This window comes from Pangasianodon hypophthalmus, chromosome 19 (assembly GCF_027358585.1).
Source record: "Pangasianodon hypophthalmus isolate fPanHyp1 chromosome 19, fPanHyp1.pri, whole genome shotgun sequence".
NCBI lineage: Eukaryota > Metazoa > Chordata > Actinopteri > Siluriformes > Pangasiidae > Pangasianodon > Pangasianodon hypophthalmus.
This window is the reverse complement of record NC_069728.1, coordinates 2,896,469-2,921,591: the sequence shown is the minus strand read 5'-3', so window position 1 is coordinate 2,921,591 and position 25,123 is coordinate 2,896,469. Positions and strand designations below refer to the sequence as shown.

The 25,123-nt window shown below is 38.1% G+C and overlaps 1 protein-coding gene across 2 annotated transcripts; it reads left to right on the top strand.

The window, feature by feature from the left end:
• The first annotated feature begins 1,075 nt into the window (after positions 1-1,075).
• On the top strand, positions 1,076-24,881 carry snap25a (synaptosome associated protein 25a). 2 transcript variants are annotated; one of them, XM_026946951.3, is made up of 8 exons: positions 1,076-1,229; positions 13,920-14,063; positions 15,346-15,387; positions 17,471-17,519; positions 19,020-19,137; positions 22,002-22,121; positions 22,613-22,757; positions 23,386-24,881. In XM_026946951.3, exons 2-8 carry the CDS (start codon positions 13,992-13,994, stop codon positions 23,452-23,454), a joined length of 615 nt encoding a protein of 204 aa, XP_026802752.1. In that variant the 5' UTR covers positions 1,076-1,229; positions 13,920-13,991; the 3' UTR covers positions 23,455-24,881. The 2 variants fall into 2 exon arrangements, with proteins under 2 accessions (XP_026802752.1, XP_026802750.1); XM_026946949.3 differs by lacking the exon at positions 19,020-19,137 and adding an exon at positions 19,356-19,473 and having other exon boundaries at positions 1,077-1,229.
• Positions 24,882-25,123: the final 242 nt, after the last annotated feature.

The following is a 25,123-nucleotide window of genomic DNA, read 5'->3' as shown; positions in this document are numbered from 1 at the left end:
GTAAAAAAATATTTCAGAGATGCAGAGATGATTGACAAAGCTCAGTGGGAAGCGAGCAAGAACTGAAAGATGTTATTTGTATCCTTCCACTCTATCTTTCTCTATATCTTTAAAGTGGTGAAAGTGACAGAGAGAGAGAGAGAGAGAGAGAGAGAGAGAGAAAGTGTGTGTGTGTGTGTGTGAGAGAGAGAGAGAGAGAGAGAGAGAGAGAGAGAAAGGGAAAATACAAGACAGTGGATGCCAGTGCATTCACTCCATTTTTCCTTCTCATGAGGATTGGTCACTACAGGAAATTGGGTTTATATTAGAGAACATTAGTGGCTCATTTTTCAGCTTTGTCATACCAAAGTAAAACATCAACATGACATTTTGTAGTAGAAACCCTGCATCTTACATTACAGCATGCAAAACTTGAGCTAAAGCAGTAACTGGAGAGCCTGCTGGCAAGCAACATAAGTAACACAGGGAATACCGAGGGACGTGCTGTGCTTAAACAGATTTCTGGGAAATATGAGAAACACTCAGAGCCCTAGTATTATTATTATTATTATTATTATTATTATTATTATTTGCTGCCTCAGACATGATAAAATACTGAAATACTTTTACAGAACTCAAGATTCAGAAGGCCATAGGAGAATTATTATATAAAGCAGACATATTTAATATATATATTAAATGCTGGAAGAAAACAAAACAAGAAGAACATGAAAACAGATTAAAGATTTCAGATTACAGATCATTTATCATTATTCCCAATCAAAAAATTAGCTCCTGCAAACAAAACAAACAAAACAAAACAAACAAACAAATAAAAATCCCACTTTTTTGCTCCATAGTGGCAGTGGCAGTGAGATGATGACACAGGAGCAGCTCTTGCACCACCACTAACTACATCACTAAGCTTTCTTGTTCTTATGAACCTTTTGGTTGAAAATGATTGACAGTTCAAACCAAAAAAAAAAAAAAAAAAATCTTTCCTTCATTCATTCATTCATTCATTCACGTGTTTTGTTGTCCCTGTAGCGTGTGCAAACGCTGATTTCGGTGTTGGCCTCCTCTTCCCCCCCGCGCCAGACTACTATTAAAAGGCGCTGACGTCAAAGCGGCGGCCATGTTTGGCGCGGGCAGAGCGCGTCTCCATTGAAGAAGAAGCTGCAGTAAAGCCACGCAGCGCCAGCAGGAGCGGGCTTCAAAGCGGTCAGCTGCTGAACAGCGCACATCATCAGGTAAGAGTCTATTCCTTTCAGGACTGGGGGACAATGTGGAAAACAGAGAGAGAGAGAGAGAGAAAGAGAGAGAGAGAGAAAGTGTACATTTTTAGGATGCTATAGAATTCTTTCAGTGTGTGAACCTGATTGCAGATTGATCGTGTTTTCAAGCATTGAGCTCATGTGTATCAGTGGTCAGTGTTAGTGCTGTGATCAGAAAGGTGGATGGGATGTGATCATGATGGTGCTGTGAGGGGTTTGAGTGCTGGATGCCGCGGGCCGGTGCGCACGGTGTGGGCGGATTCTGCGCTTCAGCACCATGGACAGCGACAGCGCTCTGAACACTGAAGCCTGTTCCCTCTGCTTCCTGAACCTGAATAAGAGTTAGCTGGATTATACACTATACTTACACATTATACATTATAGACTATACATTATACATTATACTTTATACATTACAACGTCGAAACGAAGTGCACCTTTTTCTGGTACAAGGGTAAGATTTTTTTTCCCCTGCTTATATATATATTCCTCTAGATTTCTACATGGTCGGTTTGACCATCAGTAATAATAATAATAATAATCATCTCTCTTCAGTCGAACATCATGGCTTTACAGTAACCTGAGAGAGGTGGTGTTTATCTGCTCGCCGAGTAAACACGTCGTATTTAAACACACGCCTTGCTGCGGGGTTTTTACGCACCGCATATGTGCCTTTGGTTTTAGCCAAATTATTGCTCAGACTTCAGTAAAAAAGGAGAAGAATGTTATTAACAAAGTGGCGTGACGTCGAAAAAATCATAATAATAGCTATATAAATATATACATATATAGCATTTATGATCGCGGAGATCACGGAAAAGGGGGGGAACTGGCGTCAGATGGCGTGATAAACTGCGACATAACATGAAAGACAGAGAGAGAGAGAGAGAGACGGGGTGTTGTGGACAAGAAGGAAAGACGTGATCACGCATCAGACATTAGTGGAAGCGCTGGACGCGTTTGTTGTCTCCTATTGTTATTTCCCCAAAAGAAAGAAAGAAGGAAAGAAAGAAGGAAAGAAACAGGCACATCCTGTGTGTATTTACGTGACAGGGGCACTAATTACCGCCCGCGTCTTCTCAGTGACGGTCGGTGGGTGATGGGCGGGGCCTGGTGTGCGGGGGCGGAGAGGGGAGAGACCCGCACTGACGGCGCATCTGCGGGATCGCTGGTGTTCACGTTCTAACGCAGTATTTTAGTGTTATTATTATTATTATTTATTTATTTGAACCGTGGCTCTGGGTGACACAGTCATAATCAGCATTAAAGCTCGTTAAACAGGAGCAGACATGCGGGGCTGCTGCACGCACATCTGTCTCTATCCCGTGCCTGGTTCTTCTGAATCAATTCATCCTTTGTTTTAATGTGTAGAGTGTTACTGCTGTTGTTGTGTTTTAGTGTTTCTAGTTGAGCCATTTGATGTGTACGCCATCATCCTACCTCTGATTAGTCACTGCACACTCGTGACGCAGGAGAGAGGAAAAAAAAAGAACATCTTCATGTCGTGCTTTCTGGGAGAGAGGGTGGAAAATCCCAAGAGCTCTTCTCACTGACCTCAAATATTGATAAAAGCTTTTTTTTTTTTTTTTTAAACCAGACACCCTCTGTGGAAAGGCGTCTATTGTGCAGTGCAGGCCTACATTGTGTGCTTGTGGTTGTGCTTTTGTGAGAGGCAGGTGGGCTTGATCAGGGCACGACTGGTTAATGCGGCTGTTGGACTGCAGCGCTGCTGTTTCTGTTCCTGCTGCTGCTTCTGCTGCTGCTGCTGTTTCTGCTGCTGCTTCTCTCTGAAATGGTGACTCACGACGCCGACCACGTTCACCAACCTGCACCAGTATTCACACCATGCCACTGCTTTGCATTAATAACAGGCCATGTTGTCAAGATGCAACCATTTGTTGATAGACATGGACGAGTGCTGATGCACTGACTGCATTTTATGGCCTTTTTTTTAACCCTTTCGTGCAATTTCTTTTTTTTTTTTTATAAACATCCAGATTCTTTTTCCAAATGTCTCATAATAAAAAGCAAATGGATTGTCCATATGTATATATATTATTTATGCATCATCATCATTATTTATCATTCAGATATATCATACCTGGAGAATATCATTTTTTGGACCTCCCCCCTCAAAAAAAATAATAATAATAATATTTACATGTATGACATTTACACAGTTTGGGATTGTGCCTGATTTCAGAGGTAAAAAATAACCTATCTAGCTTTTGCAGGAAAAAAGATAGAATAAAGAAAAAAGCTAAGGAATTCATTGGAGTATGGCACTTTAAAGTTATTCTTTTCTTTATATAGGATTTTGTGTGGAAAGTCTGTAAATATATATCAGAGCCATGCTGCACTGAGACAGGACAGAAATCAAGATAATTATTTATTTTAAACTGCTGTAATGGTCTCTAGTGATTTGGAGGTGATTTAAAAAAGATTTTTTTTCCAAAAAAACACCCTTAAATTGACTGTCCATAACTATTGGACACTGTGCATGAAAGGGTTAATATGATTGACAGCCAAATATTCCTGGAATAGCATGCAAAATGTGAACACATTTAAAAATATAATTAGAGTAAAAGGTTAAAATTATGCTATTTAGCCTAACTTCTGATAAGAGTGTTTTGTCTGTACGTACAGACCAACTCCACTAGTCCCATTTTGCACTGTGTAGCATATAATTAACACGTGAATATGTGGAATGTGTGAATTCCTGACTATATGGAGTGCATTTATATGGACTAGGTAGTAAAGTGAATATTGTGTTTTGGGATACAGTTGTTTAGTTTGTGCCTCATGGCGATGCGTCAGAGTCGAGGGAATATGACATCACAAAAATATGAGTTCACAAAACGATATCTGGCCTCGTAGCAACTTAATGGGGAGTTTTCCTTATACATGTATAAAACCCAGTTTTAATCCAGTTTTAGTCTGGCCTGAGAAATGTGTAGGCAGTTTTGTAGGCCTTTATATCAGCTGCCTGTTACAAATGTTAACAATTTAATTGAACGTTAACATTAAACATATATGCTGTGCAGTACATAAGGCTATTCAATGACACCGAAAGAATCCCTTTATAATCGTAATATATGTGTTGTTACACAGCTCTTTCATACAGAGTGATGCTGTAAAGGCACATCATGATTCATGTTGTTGGACTTTACAATTAGTGGATCAATAGAGCAAAATAAGGCATCATTAGTTAAAACATTATATTTATGGCATTTGGCAGATGCTCTTATCCAGAGTGACTTTCATTTATCTCATTTGTACACCTGAGCAGTTGAGGGTTAAGGGCCTTGCTCAAGGCCCCAGCAGTGGCAGCTCGGCAGTGCTGGGGTTTGAAATCACGACCTTACGATCTGAATCTGCCCTTACAGTTTCAGATTACAGCCTGCTGATTCAATAAGTCTTGACTCCGTTCTGTTATGTAGTAAACGTCTCGACTACGTTACATAGTGAATGTCATTTGAGATCATTTATTTCATGAGAAAGAATACTCTCAATACTCCTATACAGGGGGTGGGGTCAGTGGGGGTGGGGAGCAAATAATAATAATAATAATAATAATAGTAATAATAATAATAATAATAATAACAGATCTCTTTTCTGTAATGCATGACTGTCAGATTCCCTCAGAAATGTTTACTTTTGTAAGGAGTTATTATCACATCGTATCATCATAACAGCTTTAGCTCTAATCCTGTTGTGATAGCGGTTTGCCAGATTGAAAGATGTAGCTCTCCGTCAGTCTGTGAAGAAGGAGATATGCTTCTTTTTCTTTACCCTTCCATCTTTCATGCATAAATTATTTACAGACATATCTAATGTTGTTTATTTATTTATTTATTGTGATTTTTTTTGCTTAATATTGCTTGTCAAGACTTAGACCCTTTCTAAATATGGCTTATATTAAAAAGTAAATGGATTATCTATATATATATATATACACACACACACATATTCTTTCAGTGTGTGAACGAAAATTGTTAACACTTAAGCCTAAAATATTGAATGTTGTCCAAAATTATACTAAACTTACACAGTTTCAGTAAAGTAAAGTATAGAGGTAAAAGAAATTTGAAAAACTAGTTTTATACAAGGTTGTCAAGGTTGTAAATATGGTTTAATTAATTTTGTATTTTGTGTAGAAACAGTCTAGACAGCCATAGTAATGATCTCAAGTAATATGGGAGTGATTTACATCTTCTAAAAACATATTGACTGTCTATAAGGTTAAGGGTTAAGTGCTCCAAGTTGTTTTTAGACCTGTTCCTTGAGGCTGTATTAGATCTTTTAAATGGTAGATCCCTGCTGCTGTATTTGTCATGTTGGAACAGCTGCAATGCACTGGGTGGTGTTGCCATATATATCTTCCCCCACCCTCTTATTTATTAGTGATGCCTGTCTCCTGCTGCACAATCCTCTGGCTGCACTTACAGTAGCCGAGGGGGTCTGAATAATCGTTTCCTCGTCTGCTCTTTTTTTCCTTTTTCTTCAATGATGCTGCTGAGATTATTGGTTAGCTTACAGAGAGCACAAAGAGAAAATATCCAAAGTGTGGACAAATATAATATGAGATTTTAAATGACCACCACACCAATAAATGGCACGTTCACAAAAAACAATGACTCAAAAAAAAAAGACATTTAAATGTTGAAAATGATGAAGGCCAGAGGAATTGCAAGTGTCGTGCACAGGGGACTGAATGAGACTGAAGGAATCTGCTTTTTCATGAAAGCATATAGCAAATGATAGATAAACATGATCTACTGCTTTATGGAAGCATTAAAAAAACATATTGTAAAATAAACAGCTTCCCCAAAGCAGTTTGAGAGCTATCTGACACACAGTCTCCTGAGAATGGACAGATTAGAGAGGATGGATGGATGTAAGAGGTCAGTTAAAGAACACTGAAGGGAAAAAAGACAAGATGCCCAGAATGATTAGTCTTTCTCATAAATAATGGCTGAAGAGGGTGCAGGGGATTGGGGTGGGATTGGAACCAGGGGGTCATCCGATGCTATTTAAAAAGAACATTTTAAAAAAATATCGGGAATTTATGTCTTTTGGTTTCACAGCACATGCCTGCAGGTCATAAGTTCATGTTTGTATGCAAGAGCAAATCCATTTAACTGAGCTCTGTTACAGGTCACAGGCCAATCTAAAGCCTGAGCATCTGGGATTATAATGCCACACATTAATCCCTTTCTCAATGTGCACGTTAGGCGTCTGTTAGCTGCACACGTTCAGTCTTACCCATTTATAGTCTTTACATTTCACTTCTTATCAATCACTCCAGCAAAAATTCTTTAATAAGAGAAAATGATATAGAGTACGTATGATGGAAAATATTTTGCTCTTTCTTTTATAACATTCATACGTTTGGAATCTATATTTGCTGTAGAATCAGATTTTCAATCCTAGATTATTTTTCTGAATATAATATGCATTGATTTGAATGTGACAATTTAAGTGACTGTGAAGTAGGACTATTATTCATCACAGAAGCACAAACGCCAAGCTTGTTCCCGTTACATTTGTTCCAAAAAAGGGTGTTTTCTTGGAGTAGAAGCTGTTTGCGGTGTTTTTTTCTTATAATTCTTATAATTATTCTTATAATTAATCTTATATAATAGAACCTAAGGGAAGGTATTGTTCATACGTTCTGGCTTTTGGCTCCCTAATTGCTTTTTAATGTCTCTTTTTTGCTGCTCTTTAAATATTTATCACTCGCTGATGCCAAGACCTGCTGCTTTCAGCTTTAAAGCTTAAAAGCTCCTCAGCTCTACCTTTCTTCTCGGTGCATATAGTCAGGGCCATGATCTTCATTGTCAGACTCGCAGCTTGGTTTTTGAGATGCAAATGTGAAACACTGTATTATAATAATAATAATAATAATAATAATAATAATACGTATAAACAGGTGCACATGCAACAAATACACTGCTTGTATATAAGATCTCTGATGAGCAACTGAAAATGGTAAAACACAGAAGATGCTCATTTTGTAGATGAGGCTGATTGATGATGAGGATGTAGCACATACAGATCAGGAATTCTGCCTTCTGCCATTTGCTTTGCTTATTGGCACGGCACCGTGCAATAAAATAATGAGAAAGCTTCATTTTAAACAGGCTTAACCTATTTAACAAGAAGATTTGGTGCCTTCTGGTCAAGTCTTGCAGTGCTAATTGCCTGTCATAAAATACAATTGATCTGTTTTGGCATCCTAAAGAGAAAGGGCAAAAGTGATTGCACAAAATAAACATTAGGTGAAGTATTTAAAAATTTTCCACTTAAGCAATCAAAGAAACTGTGTAGATTTTCTCTAAAAAAAAAAAAATCAGTAACAAGAACTTTGTTTAACCGCATAAACAGTTAATACCATCAAGCACAATAAATAACCATTTAAAAATGTTCAATTGTTTCATAACATTTACATTTAAACCAAAATGCACAGCTAATTTGATTACTGTCGTTAAGGTTCAAGTCGTTTGGAAAGGTTGCACCAAACGTCATTAGAACTGCATGTGTTGTGGTCATGAACACCGTCAGCATGTTCAGCCAGATCAATACAAATATGTTGCAGGAACACAAAATCAATGTTTTGCAACAGCCAACTCAGTCTCAACCCCAGATTTGAACTGTGGTGTGAATTACAGAGGGCAGTCCACATGTGCAAACCCAAGAATCACACGAGCTTGAAATGTTCTACATAGAAAACTGGTCCAAGATCCATCTACAAGTGTAGACATTACAGGATGAGGCTTCAACGAATATTAGCTGTGTGTGCCAATACTTAAAAAAAGTTTTAAATATAAGCTATATATTTTAAATATGTTATAAATATATTTAAATATATGTTAAATATATGCTGTGTTTAAATATATAGCATAAAGCTCTAAATATCACTCATCGCAGTTTACCATGTCGATTTTTGGTTATTTTTATGAAGTGTGCCAATATTTCTGGAAATGACTTCAAGGAGCAGGGAGAAGTAAGGGAAGAGTGAAGAATAAGAGTTTGCTTTTTAAACCTTTCCGTCCAGTTTTTTTTTTTATATATAATGTTCATATGTTTGTTATTTTTTTCCCCACATCTATATTTTTCACATTTTTGTCATTTATTTATTTTTTTCTCTTTTTTCATGTTTATTATTTTTCATATTTTGGCTTTTTTTCATATCCACCTTTTCCATTTTTTTCTGCTCATATCTGCTGCAGTGGACTTTGTTTTGTTTTTTTCAGTAGTCGCAACGTTGCTAGAACTTTTCCATTGGTATTTGTATTCTTTTACATAAAAAAATAATTTGTGCATTATGATGAAGGAAAATCTGTGAATCACGTGACAGTGATTACAATGGACGCTAGGACTGAAAGGGTTCATGCGTGTGCGCTGGTAATGAATCCGTCCTATTAGGGACGAACATCATAAGTCTGGCTCAGTGTGTGGAGAGACTGCAGGTAGACTGCCGGGTGTCGGGGTTGGGAGGGGTTTCAGTGCTGCAGTGGATTCTGGCGCTTTGACTGCAGGAGGATCACAGATGGGCACGTGAAACAGACCCGTGTTAGATCAACTGCAAAGGCATAAAGATTCTCATTATATCACCAGCCTTCAGCAGTGGGCACAGGGAAAGTGCTCCGGCCATAAATACCATTGTACCTTTATCATTCCAAGGCTTCCTATTGTGTTTCCACAGAAATAAATGCATTGTCTTGCCTGATGATTATAAATATAGTTTAATTATACTGAGCAGTAAAAAGAAATATCATTTAAATTAGTAGCATGGCACTATCAGCAATATAAGCTCACAGCATTGTTCTATAGGGACTAGAGAGTAATGCCTACCTTTGCACAATTTTTTTTCATGGTTTCTGCATTTTATTTGGCTTTTTTTTTCTGGTGCTGTGGGCTTCTGTTGATGCAGTATGTTACACATAAACACATTCCCTAATTTAGCTCATTAAAAGGCTATATTGCATTACTTATAGTTCAGTGGCATTTCAAGTACAAAGCACTTAACTTTGTACTTTAAAATTACATGTGGGGTGTTAGGCTTGCAAGTGGCGTATGTAAAATAAACAGCTTTTGAAGAAGAACGCTTTACTTGTCACAGCACAGTGAAATTCTTTTCTTCACATATCCCAGCTTGTTAGGAAGCAGGGGTCAGACATGATATAGTATCCCTGGAGCAGATAGGGTTAAGGGCCTTGCTCAAGGATCCAACAGTGGCACCTCAGCAGTGCTAGGGCTTAAACCGGCACCCATCTGATCAGTAACACAGAGCCTTAACCCATCAAGCCATGACATTACAGCTATAAAACAAAAATGGTTTGGATACATGCTTACTGTCAGGTTATTCTTGTGGCACAGGCACTCCTCAAGAATGTGGATACATCACTGAGAGAATAATGAATGGCAAGAAGTGAAAAACTAAGAAATCCCTATATCTAGCATATCCAGAATCCTGATACCTTGACCAGATTTCAAAGATAATGGTACAGAACTGGTCTATTTCCCTAACTCTAAAATTCAAGGTTGAATGCGTTAAGTTTATTCCCCTTTCAGGGAACAGAACTGCTATTAGAACAGCTACAGGAGAGACGGAGGCTGCGAAAACAAAATGGCAGCCAGACTGGCGCAAAGACAAGCTGTTCTGATTAGGCCTGTGTAAGAAGGCGTTCCAAATTTTCACACCTCTCCCAATTTTTTTGGGGGGGAAAAGCTTGCAGTTTCTCATATGAATTTAATTTCAAGCACTACATGCAGTGGTGGAAAGATTACAAAACAAAGTGCTGCTACTGTGGTAATAGTTTATTTGAGTAAAAAGAAAAGTAGTGATCAAGAAAATGACCCAAGCAAGAAATAACAAGTCATCTGGTGAGTAATTACTTCACAGATGACTTTTTTTTTTTTAACATGTCTACCATTGCCACAACTAATCCAAAAATGTTCTACCCAAGGGATCTATGCTGAAGTGAACATGACACATTAATACATACATGTTTCTCGGTACATAGTTAGCAAAGTTGTCCCTTACACACTGTCCTGAGAGTTACCTATAGGCTGTAGCAGCCCTTTATATTTAACACAACAGACAAAAGCTACTGAACATCAACGTGACATCTTATGTTTAATACAGAGCCTTCATCGTGTAAAGCATTGAAAGATCTGGCTAGCTCATTATCACGCTTTCCTCTGAAGAATTTAAAACTGAAGATACTTGATAAATTGGGCTCAAAGGATGCTCATCTGTCTTTAATGTCTCAGACATTGTGGCATCTGAAGGAAACAGCTTTATTTTGATTTGGTCTAGAAAGTAAGCATTTTTTAATTGGCTTACAGGGGGTAAATGCATTACTATTATTATTATTATTATTATTATTATTATTATTATTATTAAGGGTGATTAATAATAAATATAGCAGAACTGAATATTTAACAAGAAATATTATAATAAGACTTGTAGCCATTAGAACACTATAATCGATGACTATGCTTTTATAATTAGTATGTTCTTGCATCCTCATGGTCTTCAAGGGTTATTTTTTTCACATATACTGTACAATTTGGACAATTTGCTTAAGCCATGTGTTGGTGTTAATATCATGCCTGCATGAGCACAAATGTGATTGTTTCTGATAGTGGTTTCAGTTAAATGCAGCTGTCTGTAAAGGGGAATTGAGGTAAGGTGTTTTAGTGCTGAGCTGCGTTCACTATAGAGAAAGTGAAAATAATGACAGCTGTCAGGGACTGGAAATGAGGCACTCCATTTTTTTTTTATCTTTTTCATTACACTGCAATAGTTGATTATGTTGCTGAGGACATTTCACAAACCAATGCCTTTACAGTGTAATGAAATATTGATGACAACAAGAGCTAAATAATGCATGTCTAATAAAGCCAAGACGTGATGCTGATTGAGTATAAATGCGTTACATTACTGTGATCTGTCAAGTGAAAGCAGGATTAATAAACCCGGTAGAAAAATGGTTGCAATACCTAAAGAAATTGTAATAATATGCATCGTTGCTCTGTACTCTGTACTCTGACAAAGTCTGTCCTTTTATGCTTTTTTTATGCGTTTGTTTTTCACTCTAAAGTGCTCTAGAGAGAATAATCACTGCACTCTGGGTGAGATCAGGTCTTTGAGTCAGGATGGGGGTTTTATCTCTGGACATAGGCTCTCTGACCTTCACTGAAATATGGTCAAAACAGGATATGAGGTCACAATAGTCACAATATGAGTCCAAACAGAACTGTCTCTCTCTCAATGCAAACTTAAGCAGGTGGACAGAATTGCAAAATCTCATTTCAAGAAATTATTACGAGTATTTTTCTACATATTTGATAAATTTATCACTTGGAATGGCTTACGCAACACAACAACCAGCAAGCGATGCCACTGATTGTTGATTGTTTTGTATAGTACTGCAAAAAATGACATCTTAGCAAGTTAAAATATCTTGAATCTAGTCAAAATGATCTAGCATTTCCTATTAGATGATTATAAGAAACCAAATATAAGATTATTAAACCTATTTCTAGACTATAAGACTACATTCAAGATATTTTCACATGGTAAGATGTCTTTTTTTGCTGTGCAGTACTTTAATGGTTTATGATGACTGTTGTTTTTGGCACGTGCATTCTCCTTGTTATTGTGTAATCTCTTTAGTCATGCTCTCTTGTTTGGATCTCTGCTATGTTGTTGTGGTTGTTGTCCTGCGTAACTATGCCCTGCCATTTAGTTAACCTTGACCAGTCGAGGAAATCAGTGTGTAGCTTTTACTTTGTCAGAAGCATATTTTACTGGTCACAAAGGTTTTTTTTTATTTACTCAGCAAAGCACAAAGCAGGTAGAAAGACAGAAAGATAGAAATGGAGTAAATGGCACATTAAAGGAGCAGGAGGATTAAAGAATAATGGTACAGATGAAAGGGAGAAGGACAGAACAGAAGAAAAGGAGTTTGGCATTTTTAGCATAGATGGACCTAAACACTGCAGTACTTTAATGGAGACATAGTATTTATTGTATGTTTAAGTGGGCGTGGTCTTGATTGTTTTTAATAGCAAGAGCTCCGGGTTTTCTCCTAAAAGTGTGTATTTGAAATCCATACCATTAAGTGAGATCAGCATTGCTATGATCTATTACAAATGTTGAGGAATGGACTTTTATGAACTCCTTATTGCGGAGTTACATATCCAAACCACATGAGCTTGTAAAGAGTGAAGGAAAAGGAAAGGACGGACAGTAAAGTAGCTTAGTGTTAGTACTGGGTTTAGACTTAATATTGATCATCTCTGCCAGCTGTCAAGTGCCATGGGACTTCATTTTGTTTTACTTCAGAAATTCCCTCCATTGCATGAAGATAATGCTCAACCCAGGTACTGCCTGGATTCTCTGGTTATTTTATGGCTGCTTTCGGCTGATATTTGTTTTAACGTGTCCTCGTTTGCCAGGCTGTTGGTGGTGAATGTGGCTCGCTCATTAGCATTTTGCTGGGTAAATTTCTAGAGATCATTTTAGACACTAACCATTAACACACAAACCAGATAAATAATGTGATAAAAGAAAGAAATCCACATCAATTTTCTGCTCCGCCATCGATTAAGAGGTTTTGTATACTGACTTGGTGCCTTTGTCATTCACTAAAGGTGAAGTCCATGATGAAGTAGGTTTCAGTGTCTCTGAGATTCTATCCTCCATTTTCCATTGCAGTATAAGGTCAGGCTGCCACATTAAATCTAATTGCTCAAGTTCGGTTCATGTAATGAATAGAGGGCATGTTCAGATTTTATAGCACCTTTAATGTCTGCTCAGGCCTAATTGAATTTTAATTGTAAATGCAACATCTGAATATGTGTGAACTCTATAGCCGCTACTCATATTTGACTGCTGAACATCACATATCATACGTTCGTTCCTGTACTGCTAACTGTATAATTAGAATATTTTTAAGTGTGATAGTTTTCTTTGGGAGCAAAAAAAGGAGAAACATTTTTTGTTTCCACCAAAATGTTCTTCCAGCACCCTGGGGATCCTGCTGGCTGTCAGCAGAGAAAGTACATAGCTATCTAGTAATGTGCATGAGAAGAGAAAAAAGTGATGGTACACCAAACTCCTTGGGGTTGAATTTTTATAGGCTGAGTTCAACAGACATGAAGATGCTTGTTACATTCCCACTCATAAAGGTTGCTCTGCCTTCATTGTTATACAAGTCTCTGCTGCTTCATCATTATACAATTCCCTAAAAACTCCAATACATAACACAGAGCCACTAGGTTATGGAACTGGCAAAGTAATTGTATAAGGAACCAGTCTTTTTTTTTTTCCCCGAGGTGTTTATTGATGACATTTAAAATAGCCTGTGTAAATGAAATGGCTTTACTGCGACTATAAATCCAGCTGACCTCTGCAATTGCGAATGCTGTGAAGGAGGATAAATCTTCGATGGAAATGGATCTGAGGAACCCTTTAAATCTGACCCAGCCTGACACAAATCCTCTCCCAACCCTCGCCACTATTTAGGAGACCTGCATGGTTAAATAATGTACTGTTATGTAGGAGCTTCTTGAAATGATTAATTTCAAACAGTCCTGCGATGTAAATAGTCTAACTCGTATCTCTTCACTCTCTGTCCTATTTTCTTCCAGCTCTCCCCATCTCCCTGTAGGACCTACACTTCCCAGTTGGAGGTCAGCTCCACCGACTCCACCCCAGCAGCCATGGCAGATGACGCAGATATGCGCAATGAGCTCTCGGACATGCAGCAGCGTGCCGACCAGCTGGCCGATGAGGTGAGGATGAGCGCCAGATTTTAAATTACTTTGCATTAATGTCTGTTCTGCTGTTTGGTTCATTAGGTTATCAGTATATAAAATGGTGGAAGGAGTATTTTCAGCATTCATTAGAATTGTGTAATGAATACTCATTTCAGTCATGCGGGGGTTCAGTTATGACTCATTTCAGTGGTCGTTAGAGTTGCGCCTTGATGGTAATTGTGTGGCGAGGCGAACTTTTGTAGTTTTTGCATATGTAGCTGACGTGGCAGTTCTTTCCTTTGCCACTAGAATGCTTCAGGCTGTTTGCCATCTTGCTACAGGGGGAGAAGCTGGGTAAAATGTAGACATTGTAGACATTTCTGCCTCCATTTGCTAAAATTCATGTGCCGTATTTATGAGCAATGTGAGGAGCAAAGCCTTATCTCATGAGAAATTTATACCAATTCAAATGAACTAGGGTGATGAGGTTGGAATGAATGCTAACCAGGTACAAATGCTACCAAAGCTCCTACACTCTCAATATACATATGTAGCTTTTACATATAGTAATAATGTGGAACTACAGAGAAGCGTTTGCCCTCTCATTTGGAGAGTAATCCCACAGTTCAAATCCCACAGCCATCCAAGGCAAGGAGTCCAAGAAAGCAAAATGGGCCATGTGCTCAGTGAGGGCAGGGTGACATACTCTTTCTCCCGTACCAATCACAGCAAAACTAGCCAATCATGGGCATCTGTGAGCTCATGCATCCTGAAGCGGGTGGATAGCACTGTCATCCAGGTGTGTTACACTACCCCCTGACACTTGAGCTGGAACTCACATATTTCACTTAAGTGAAAATTCTAAGAATTATTTTTTTCAGCATGGTTGGAAATGTAGGAGTTGTTAGGTTCCTAAAGCCAGGAACCCTCTCAGATAGGGAAATCTATACTGTATATGAGCCTTCAAACAACAAATGTGATATGATGGTAAAAGAGTTCAAATACTCACATGATGCCTTTCATACAGACATGTATTCAAGTATGACTGTGAAGGCCTTTAGATGTTCAATAGGAAATGAACAAGCAGTAATGGCACAGAGTTTAGCATTGATTATTTTGATATATGTTGTATATAATAGAGTGAGAGTAAAAAAAGAAGAATTTCAGTAACTTAGTGCTGTCAATAATAATAACTGCTCAATCATTAATTACCATGTACATCTGTTCTCTACCATGCTTCTCCCACATATATAAGGTCTTAAAGATCTTTATCTTCTATCTTTCTTCTGTTTATAATGTTTTGTCTCTCTTTCTACAGTCACTGGAAAGCACTCGTCGTATGCTGCAGCTCGTGGAAGAGGTAAGCCATGTATACTGCATATAGTGTATTCTATATAACAACTATATATAGTATGCTATCCATTAAGGAGAATGAAATGTGGTCAATACAATTTTAAAGCAATACGTTAATACAAAAAATGCTATCTTTAATAATGAAATGAAATGAAAAACAAAAGAACAATGTTAGAGACTGAGACTGCATTAACTAGCCCTGACTAGAACAATTCTTTGTTAGACATGTTAAAGAAAATTATTTGAGTAATAGTGAAATTGTAGTATTTTGTGTGTGGGGGGGGGATGAATTACAAGATGGGAATCAAAACTGATATTTGAATAAGAATTGTTGTGGTATATCAGTTGGGTTGTGTGGTCTCTGTTGCATTTCTGTCTGCTGCCTGCTGAGCTCAACTGACAGATGGACTTTGTGGCCAGGAGCAAGTTTAGTCTTTCTTAACAAGGCTAGACAGGATGACAGTTGGGCGAGACGGAGAAAGGAGATGGACAAGAGAGAGAGAGAGAGACTCCAGTGGCATATATCTCAAGGTCATGTTTATAATCAGTGTCCATAATACTCTTTTATAATACATGGCCTCTAAAGTAAGGAACGGTAAGGAGTAAGGACAAACCGTAGGTGATGGAGGACAAGACTGACTGAATATGGAGACATTCTGGCTCGCAGCAAATAATTATTCCGTTATTGACAAGACCTAGATAAACTAGGCTGCAAAATGTGCGATACATTCTCACAGTCCAGACGGTCAGCAGCTTATTTCAGGTTTTCCAGAGCTGGAAGGACACCCTGACACTAACGCATTAACCCCTCAGGATTCATTTACTAGCCGAAGCAGGCGTGGCTGCCGTGCTCCATTTCAGCCTGATTTATGCCACCATGCAGCCTCTTGATTATAGGAAACATTGATGCTGCTTCCACCGCAAATGCTGACGCAGCCGCTCTTCTGATTTAAGCTCAGGCACATTAATTGATGCTTCCAAACAGTGGAGCGAAAACATCCCAAGAAACACACCTGATTTTGTGAAGAAGGTTTTTTTAATAACTTGTGTATAAAAATAACGTGAGAGGTGGGAGATATACACAGGCCAGCAGAAGTCAATACTTTCACTAAAGCTAATCAATGACTCTGAGTATTCAATATATCCATGTCTGTGTCTTAGTGTTTCATAACCTCATCCCAACGTAGTCTCTGAGTGTAAAGGGTACAACTGAACTAGTAATGTAAAAAAAAACTCATGTGTGCCCTGTTCAAGAATCAAGGATACCACAGTGCTCTAATTTGTATAGCGTCATTGTGCATTGACATTCACATGTTTTCATCTATAGCATAGATTCCCTGCTTTGTGGCTTTTTGCACATGTGGTAAAAGTTAGCTGGATCATATAATAATACTAAGAAATGACATTCTGAATGAAGATAATCTGATTTAAGTCATTCTCACTAGTGATGATTAAGTCTAACCTGATATTATAATTCCCAGAAGTGACTATTTGCTGCATCATTTTCATAGTGCAGTTATTTGGCCAAAGCAGAAGGGTTCAACACTTACGTTTTTGCTCCTGAATCCTAAAAGTCGAACTCCAAACTTCATACGGAAGGAATTTATCCATTCTAAAGGCTTCCTTAATCCTTCCTTAAGGATGCCACTAAGCCATTCATTTAAGAACTTTAATGGTTTCCATGATAAATAAACTACAACAATTGGACTATAATCAGTGCTGACCCAGTCCATAGATATCACCTTATCGCCTCTCTAACAGGTTTCTCAGAAGCAATGTTGCATGCCATACATAATTAAGATTCATCACGCAAATGCTTAAATCTGAGGAAAGGAAGAAGGCAGTGTGTTTGGTATCTGTGCATTCTTAACTGCTGATATTTATCCTACACCTTTCCCTGAGTCCAACTCATAAAACAACTCTGTAACCCTGTAACCTGACATTTCGTTATCCTGCACCTTTCCTTGACTCCAACTCATAAAAGAATCCTGTAACTTCTCCTAGTGATCGTACCTCATCTTTGTTTCCACTCTTTCCTACTTTCTTTCACCATCATCTACGCCAACCTCTCCATGCCTCTTGGTGCATAGAGTAAAGATGCTGGTATCAGGACTTTGGTTATGCTGGATGAGCAAGGAGGTAAGTCTAAATGCTTTACAGATGGATAATGAAAGCATGATTTGCTAAAACATGATTACTTACATAGAATCTGTATTTCTCATTGTAAATGTATACCAGGTATTAAGTAACATTAAGTAATATTAAGTAATCTAACTGATTCGCAGATGATGAATCAAATTGATGACTTAAAGAACCAATCAATAGTTCGATTTTTTTTTTTAATGTTTTAGGGTGTTTATTCACTGTTTTCCTTTCAACTAACATCTTTCTGAATCTTTCCTTATCCTTTATTTTTCTGTCCTTCCAACCTTTTGTGCCTCTTTACTTCAAGATGCACACTAAACAGAAAAAAGTGTGGCCACTGAGACTCTCAATTAACTGTCTTTTGTATTTTACATCTGGTCAGTTTAAAACTGTACCATCAGTAGAGAAAATTTTAAATGTAAAGAAGAATGAGTTTCTTTCTCTGTGTGGGGAAAAAAACGATCGATTTAGCTGGTGATGACAAACATCACTCTTTCCCATTAAACACTAATATCTTTTTTTGTATAATCCCTGGTTACACGTGTCAAAAACATGCTATGTAATGTGATTATGTGGCATACGATATCAGAAAATGAATCCACAGTGCCAACCAATGTCCAGTGACTTTGCCTCGAGCCCTGATTAAAAAAACATGAGCTTGGGACATTTCAAGGAAATTGGAATTATTTGATGTAACGAAAGGCAAATTGTAATTCAGTAAATTTCATTGCCACTAAAACCATTACATTCTCACCATTGCAAATGTTTAAAGTTTGAGGTTAATAATGGTTACATTTAGGAAAAAAGACCAGGTTTTGTGCACTGTAAATTGTCTGAGATTTCTCTGAATATGCCTACATGCTAGAAACCAATAAATATGGCTTCAAAGCCAGGGATTCTACAAATCTGATGATGGTGCTGGGCTTTCTTCTTTCCAGACCCATCCACAGTCTGCCTTTCTTTTTCTCCCCTAACAACATATCTAACAGTGCCAGACTGCATCCCCACTGATCACGCAGCCACCTCCGCCATGTTCATGCCTTACCCCCACCCAGACAAATAAACTGTGATTTACACACACTGTTTTAGTGAGACTCGCAGACTCTGACTCAGCATGCTATAGCCTTGGGCTGGGGTGAGAGAGTTCTTTCCTGAGGTTTAATTAAAATCAAAAGAGCTTTGAAATGCTGCTGGGCTCTTGTCACTGTTACTGCTTTTGACCTCAGGGATCTGTTTCAATATTCTGTGGACCCTCCCATTATGAAGTGGTCAATTTTTTTGTTCTCAAACCCATTTAATTTTAGAAGGAAATATCTTATATATATATATGGAAGGTTTTCAAGTGTAGGTATCGTTTTGCTGTCAGTAGATCCACTCAAATGCATGCTGTCCCCTCTAGATAAGCCACATCCAGCTTGATAGTGTTCATTTCTCCAAAAAAATAAAAAAACAATAAAATTCATTCCACTGCTGTCATCCCTTTGTCCTGACCAGAACAACTCGATCGTGTTGAAGATGGCATGAACCATATCAACCAAGACATGAAGGAGGCCGAGAAAAATTTAAAAGATTTAGGGAAATGCTGTGGCCTTTTCATATGTCCGTGTAACAAGTAGGTACTGACCATGTGACGGAGGGGTCTTTTGCGTATGTGGTGGCGTCCGTTTTTTTCCTCCTTTGTTTTCCTTTTGTCACAGTGACTGTCTGAAGTTTTTTTTTTCTTTCTGTCTTCTCTTCTTTGTCCTCTCTTTCCTCTTTTCTTTCTTTCCTCCCTGTCTTCTTCTGACGTGCTTCGTTCTGTGGGGGATAAATTGCTTGTTGTTTAATCAGAACAACTGGAGCGCATCGAAGAAGGGATGGACCAAATCAATAAGGACATGAAGGATGCAGAAAAGAATTTGAACGATCTAGGAAAATTCTGTGGTCTTTGCTCCTGTCCATGTAACAAGTAGGTGCTGCTTGCCTGCCTGCCTGCCTGCCTAAAAATATTAGAACATAAAATAATACACCCTAGGAGTCTAGTAGCCCTATAGCCAGCAGTAGCCAAACTCACAACCCACGCTCTTCATCACGACCTGCCCCAAAGGAAACAACAAGCATGAGCCATTGGTCGAGCACACACACTCTCACACACACATACAGCTGCCCTGCAGACTTGGCTCTGAGTCCTCTATGAGAGAGCGACTCTCCATCAGATATACGAAGTAAGGCATGCTGCACTGATCCTAAAGTAGAAACTGCTCTGAGAACCGCATGCAAAGATGAATAGGATGGTCCTTTAGAAAACTTTAGAGTTTGAATTGTCAAAGGATCCACCATAAAAACTGTATGGATGTGCCAAAGTTGAATTATTAATGTAGGAATAAATTTTTTAGTGTGTGTGTCAAATCGGACACTATAGTCATTTTGGTGAGCTTTTGGTGAGCTAATTTTTCAATCACAAATCAATCATGGCAATTTTTTAAAAAGTTCAGCCTTGCTTTAATTTATTATAAAAAGAACAAATTCATTAAACATCATAAGCTTACCAAAGTAATAAACTACCTTCCATGCAACTTTGACAGCACATCCATCAATGCCACTGGCTTGAATGACTGAAACAGCATGTCCCTGAATGCCAAATGCATGTTGATGCAACTCTTGCTATTAATGATATTAATCTTGATATTAATGCTGCCTGTTAAACCTGTTAAACAATGATACATAATGACACTCACAATGCTGAAGATTAACACATATTGTTTCTCATTAAGCACATCAATTAACACAACACTAAGCAGGTCTACATTAGGATTTAATACAGGAGTGGTAAGGAAAGAAGAAGACGACTGATCAAAAGACTGTGAGATAGCATGTGCGGTGGAGAGAGCCATGTTTTCACTGGTTACCCCCAAGGGGAGAGCAGGACAGATCTAGGTCAGGCAGAGAGGGCTACGGTGATGTCTGCTTTAATTTGATTATATTGGCCACTGTTAGCAATGCCTTTGGTTGTATAAGTCAAATAAAAGAATATCCAAGCAAATAAAACTTGAAGTAATAGCTTTACCTCTGACTGTTACAAAGCTTTGGCTTATGTGGAGCATCTGCCATACAAGTCCCAGTGAATTAGTATTTAATATCGCAATTAGCTTGAACAAATTTCAACCTTACTAAAACATTAAGCAATTAGTAAACAAGCTCCAACCTTGAGATGGATTCACCTGCTTTGTTTAGCAGTGTGATATAAAGCATCCTAAAGTTAGTTATAGCTTAGATGTTAGATATATCATACCTGTGATATATCAGTCCTAAGAAGAAATCTTTGTTAAATTCCTCAAAACGGCCAATTTCCTTCAAATTATTGGTTATGACTATCAGACAGGGGTTAAAAAAGCATGTTTGGGTCATATATTTCAACATCACATTTTGATTTTCAGATTTTACATGACATGCAGTATATTGCTACTGATTACATACTGTTTAGCATTTATAAGTATCACATGCAGTGTGTTAAAGCAGTTAAAGCATCCACTAGCCTGCAACATTAAATAAAGCTAAACACACTGCCAAGATAGTTAGATGGTGGAGAATATAAATAACACTGCAGTGGGCAGTCTAGCTTTGTCTCAGCTTAGCTTCAAGATCTGGATCCCTGATAACAGTATTTATCCATGTGAACAATCCCAGAGATAAATGTTCTGGCTCATTTTAGACAAACGATGCTAAACTAGATTGCACTTTAGGAGGATGACAGATGTTCATATAACGGATGGAACAGAACGAGAGTAAACAAAGTTTAGGTAATCTAAATTTGATCATTCTCAATCAATGTAAATTTTCTGAAGGATTTGTGGCATCTAATACTATACTAATCATACCGTAGAGACAAAACTTAATATAATTAGTTCGTTCCCTGTTATATGCCGAGCTAAAATGGTCAACGTTATAATAATCACCAACCATAAATATCACTACTGTAAACAAGGCGAAAACATTTTACCAGTGAAGCCCAAATTAAAATGGTGGCCTAGGAATGGGTTCTCGTCCCTCCAGTTTCTTTTCTTTTGCAGTTGTTTGCACTTGTCTCTGACAGTGTGGCAGTCCTGTTATTCTGTGTTGTCTGTCTGCCATGGCCTGTCTTCTTTGTTATTTGTTATAATTAGAGATAGGGAAACAAGCCATTATCACTGGGAAGGGGAAGCAGTCCAACAAGAAGTAATGCACTGATGACCTCTGAGTCCCAGATTTCTGTTGCTAGCTAGTTTCCCCTTGTTTTTTCATCTGTTAAACAAAGGTATGTGTTTTAGCCAACAAGCCATGTATGTTATATGTCAGCAAGGCCTAACATTTCAGCTAGAACTGATTTGGTTATGCCTGTTACTGCCTGCCTGTTAGTCCAGCATTTGTCCACTGTTGCTACTGTGTGTGGGTGGAAACACTGGTCATATGGAGGCTCTCAGGCCACCTTGGCGCTTATGTTCTTCATGATTCATGCAGAATGAAGAGTGGAGGCAGCAAGGCCTGGGGCAACAACCAGGATGGTGTCGTGAACAGCCAGCCTGCCCGTGTGGTTGATGAGCGGGAACAGATGGCCATCAGCGGAGGTTTCATCCGCAGGTGAGGCTACTTTGGATGAGAACTGGATTTGTCCAGAGGGGGCACACAGGGATGGTTAAGACAGCTATACCGCTGAGACAGCTTTGATAAGGCCAGTTGATATACTGTATATAGCTAGGGGTGAGGCTAACTTAGTCTGCTGTGAGTAAATAATAGTGTGCATGCTCAGAACAAGTACTCATTCATCTTCAGTAACCACTTTATCCTGGTCAGCGTTGACGGGGACATACCCAGGGTGGGACGCCAGTCCATCCCACACACACTTATGCACACTCATTCATGCCTATGGACAATTTAGAGTCACCAATCCACCTACTGGCATGTCTTGGCGATGTAGGAGGGAACCAGAGCACCCAGAAGAAACCCACTTTGACATGGGGAGAACATGCGAAAGACCTAACCCAAGCTCAAATTTGAATCGGGGAGCCTAGAGCCATGAAATACTCCTATAATGTACTCATGTCCTGTCCTGTATGTGATTGTCTGTTCAGGGTAACAGATGATGCCCGGGAAAATGAGATGGATGAGAACTTGGAGCAGGTGGGAGGCATCATTGGTAACCTGCGCCACATGGCCCTTGACATGGGTAATGAGATTGATACTCAGAATCGCCAAATTGACAGGATCATGGACAAGGTAGGTCCCAGTAGAACATTCCGATTTTTAGAGGAAGTGAAGTTTTATCATGCGTCTGTCTATAAAAGTTACAAAATGCATCACATTACTAATATATATTCGTTTATGATTTTAACAAAAGGAAATGCATTTATACGGTCACATGCTATTTGCACCTGGGTGAAAATAGGAATGTTGGAACATTTAGTTGCTACCACTGTAACCCCTAATGTTAGCTAGGTGATTAGCGATCTTGGTTACTAGTTTTAATGACACAATTTTTTATTATTAGTCTAATAACTTAGTTAGCTTGCTAGTCAACTTGGCTAGGGAATTTTTGTTAAATCTACACATTAGCTAGCTTGCAAACAACCTTAACTGATGGTATTATTTACGTTTTATATATATATAATAGTGAGCCTAGGATCAGCTAGGAAAATTTTAAATCACCCAATGTTCAAGAGGTCACATTTGCTACTGTTACTGTAAACTATTATATTGCGTATTGGATAGGCAGTATTTTATGCTTGGCAATAAGTCTACTAAGTCAGATTTAACACTGCGTACTTGTATGGGGGGCACAATGCAAAGTACAAAACAAAATGCTGTAATAACTTGGATTTTCTTTTTTGTTGTTGTTGTCTCTCAGGCTGAGTCCAACAAGACCAGGATTGATGAAGCTAACCAGAGGGCCACAAAGATGCTTGGCAGCGGTTAAGCGTCTGAAATGCCTGCTTTTACTAACCATGCAGTTTGTCAAAAGGCGCAAACATGCTTTTATCTTGGTATTTACCTTCTAGGTTTGCACACATGCACATATCACCCCTACATTGTAAATGTTGTTCTGTGTGCTGTCTGTCGGCTTTTTCAATGATAGTCCTCGTAAAATGATTTCTTATACTCTGTATCATTCTTTCCAAAGGTTGTATATAGTGCTGGCTCGATGGCTCTAGCTCACTTGTGAAGTTTTTATTCTTTTTTTGTCACCTATATATGTATGTGTATATATGTATACATATACACACACTTATATATGTATACATATATATTATATATGATATAAATCTCTTTACTGGATGAAATATATAATAGGAATGCTCTACAAACTGTCTTTCCTTTTCAGTATCTCAGTATCGTCTTAGTAAAACTGTGTCATTTCATTAGGCTACTGTCATGCTCCTTATTTTGATGTTGTCATGGCAAATGATGAATGGGTAAAAGATGATTAATTATATGATGATGATACAAAAGCACTTACAGTATCCTTCCTTGGTTCATTTTCCTCATCACAAACATAATCAGTTACTGTTTAGACAAAGTGCAACTAGATTCTGTAGCTGTAATAGACATTGCATTCCAAGTGGTGTGAATTGTGCATTATGCATGATGAATAGTAGATTTTAGAGTCTTATAAATAAAACTTGTCTTAAAAATATAAAAAAAAATCATGGCAGTAGCAAAAATTGACAAAGCATGCTCAGTATTAGGACACAGTTGAACGTTCCATATTCCTGCAAGTTTGCAATAGTGCTCTCTTTCTGTCAATATATATTTACAGACTGTGACCATCGATGTAACATAATGCAACATGACCGAAAGAAGAACTGTAACAGACATGACAAAAGTGGTGGTTCTGCAAAAATGACCTGTTTTCTAAATGATTATGCAGCCTGGAAAAGATAATGACTGAAGTGCTGAATGGTGGAGACTAGTTGTTTTCTGTATCATAGGTTTTGGATGCTCTGAGAAAAAAATAAATAAACAAACATTTGCAATGTAAAGCAAAGATGCATATTTCTGAGAGATCTTACTTTTATAAGAAGACTGTATCCTGTTAGTTTACTTTCCCTGTGTGGTTTGTTACTGGTTTAAAAAAAAAGAAAAAGAAAATAATCCATGACAAAAAAAAAAGGGTTTTTGTTGCTTCTGTACTTTAGAGCTATGCACACCAAATTGCTACGATGTTGAATAGTCTGTATAAGAAGACAAATAAATACCTTACCTGAATGACACATAGGTTAAACTGTGAGACTGGTGTCCTCAATGCATGTAATATTAAAAACTCCCTCTGTATCCTGTCAGTCTGTGACGTGGTTGACATTTTGTAGCTAGCTGAATTAATTAAAATGAATATAACCCCTCCTGTATGGGTTGTCATTATTGTTTTGCATGGATGTATGGAACTGGAAACTATCAGAACTGTCTTTTTTGGACAGATCCTGAATGGTCAAATTTGATAACCCTGATAAAACCTAAGGGGGGGTTATGGATTCATCCAAATTTAACTATAAAGCATTGCTACTTCATAGCGCGTAGCCTTCGTAACCATTTACCAAATGACTAAATCTTACCTGATTAAAAAAACACACACACACACAAATCAAAAA

Coding starts and splice junctions, on each gene's coding strand:
- snap25a (XM_026946951.3), top strand. CDS start 13,992: ATGGCAGATGACGCAGATATGCGCAATGAGCTCTCGGACATGCAGCAG. Junction 22,122..22,612: donor AGCGGAGGTTTCATCCGCAG/GTGAGGCTACTT, acceptor TTGTCTGTTCAG/GGTAACAGATGATGCCCGGG. Junction 22,758..23,385: donor TTGACAGGATCATGGACAAG/GTAGGTCCCAGT, acceptor GTTGTCTCTCAG/GCTGAGTCCAACAAGACCAG.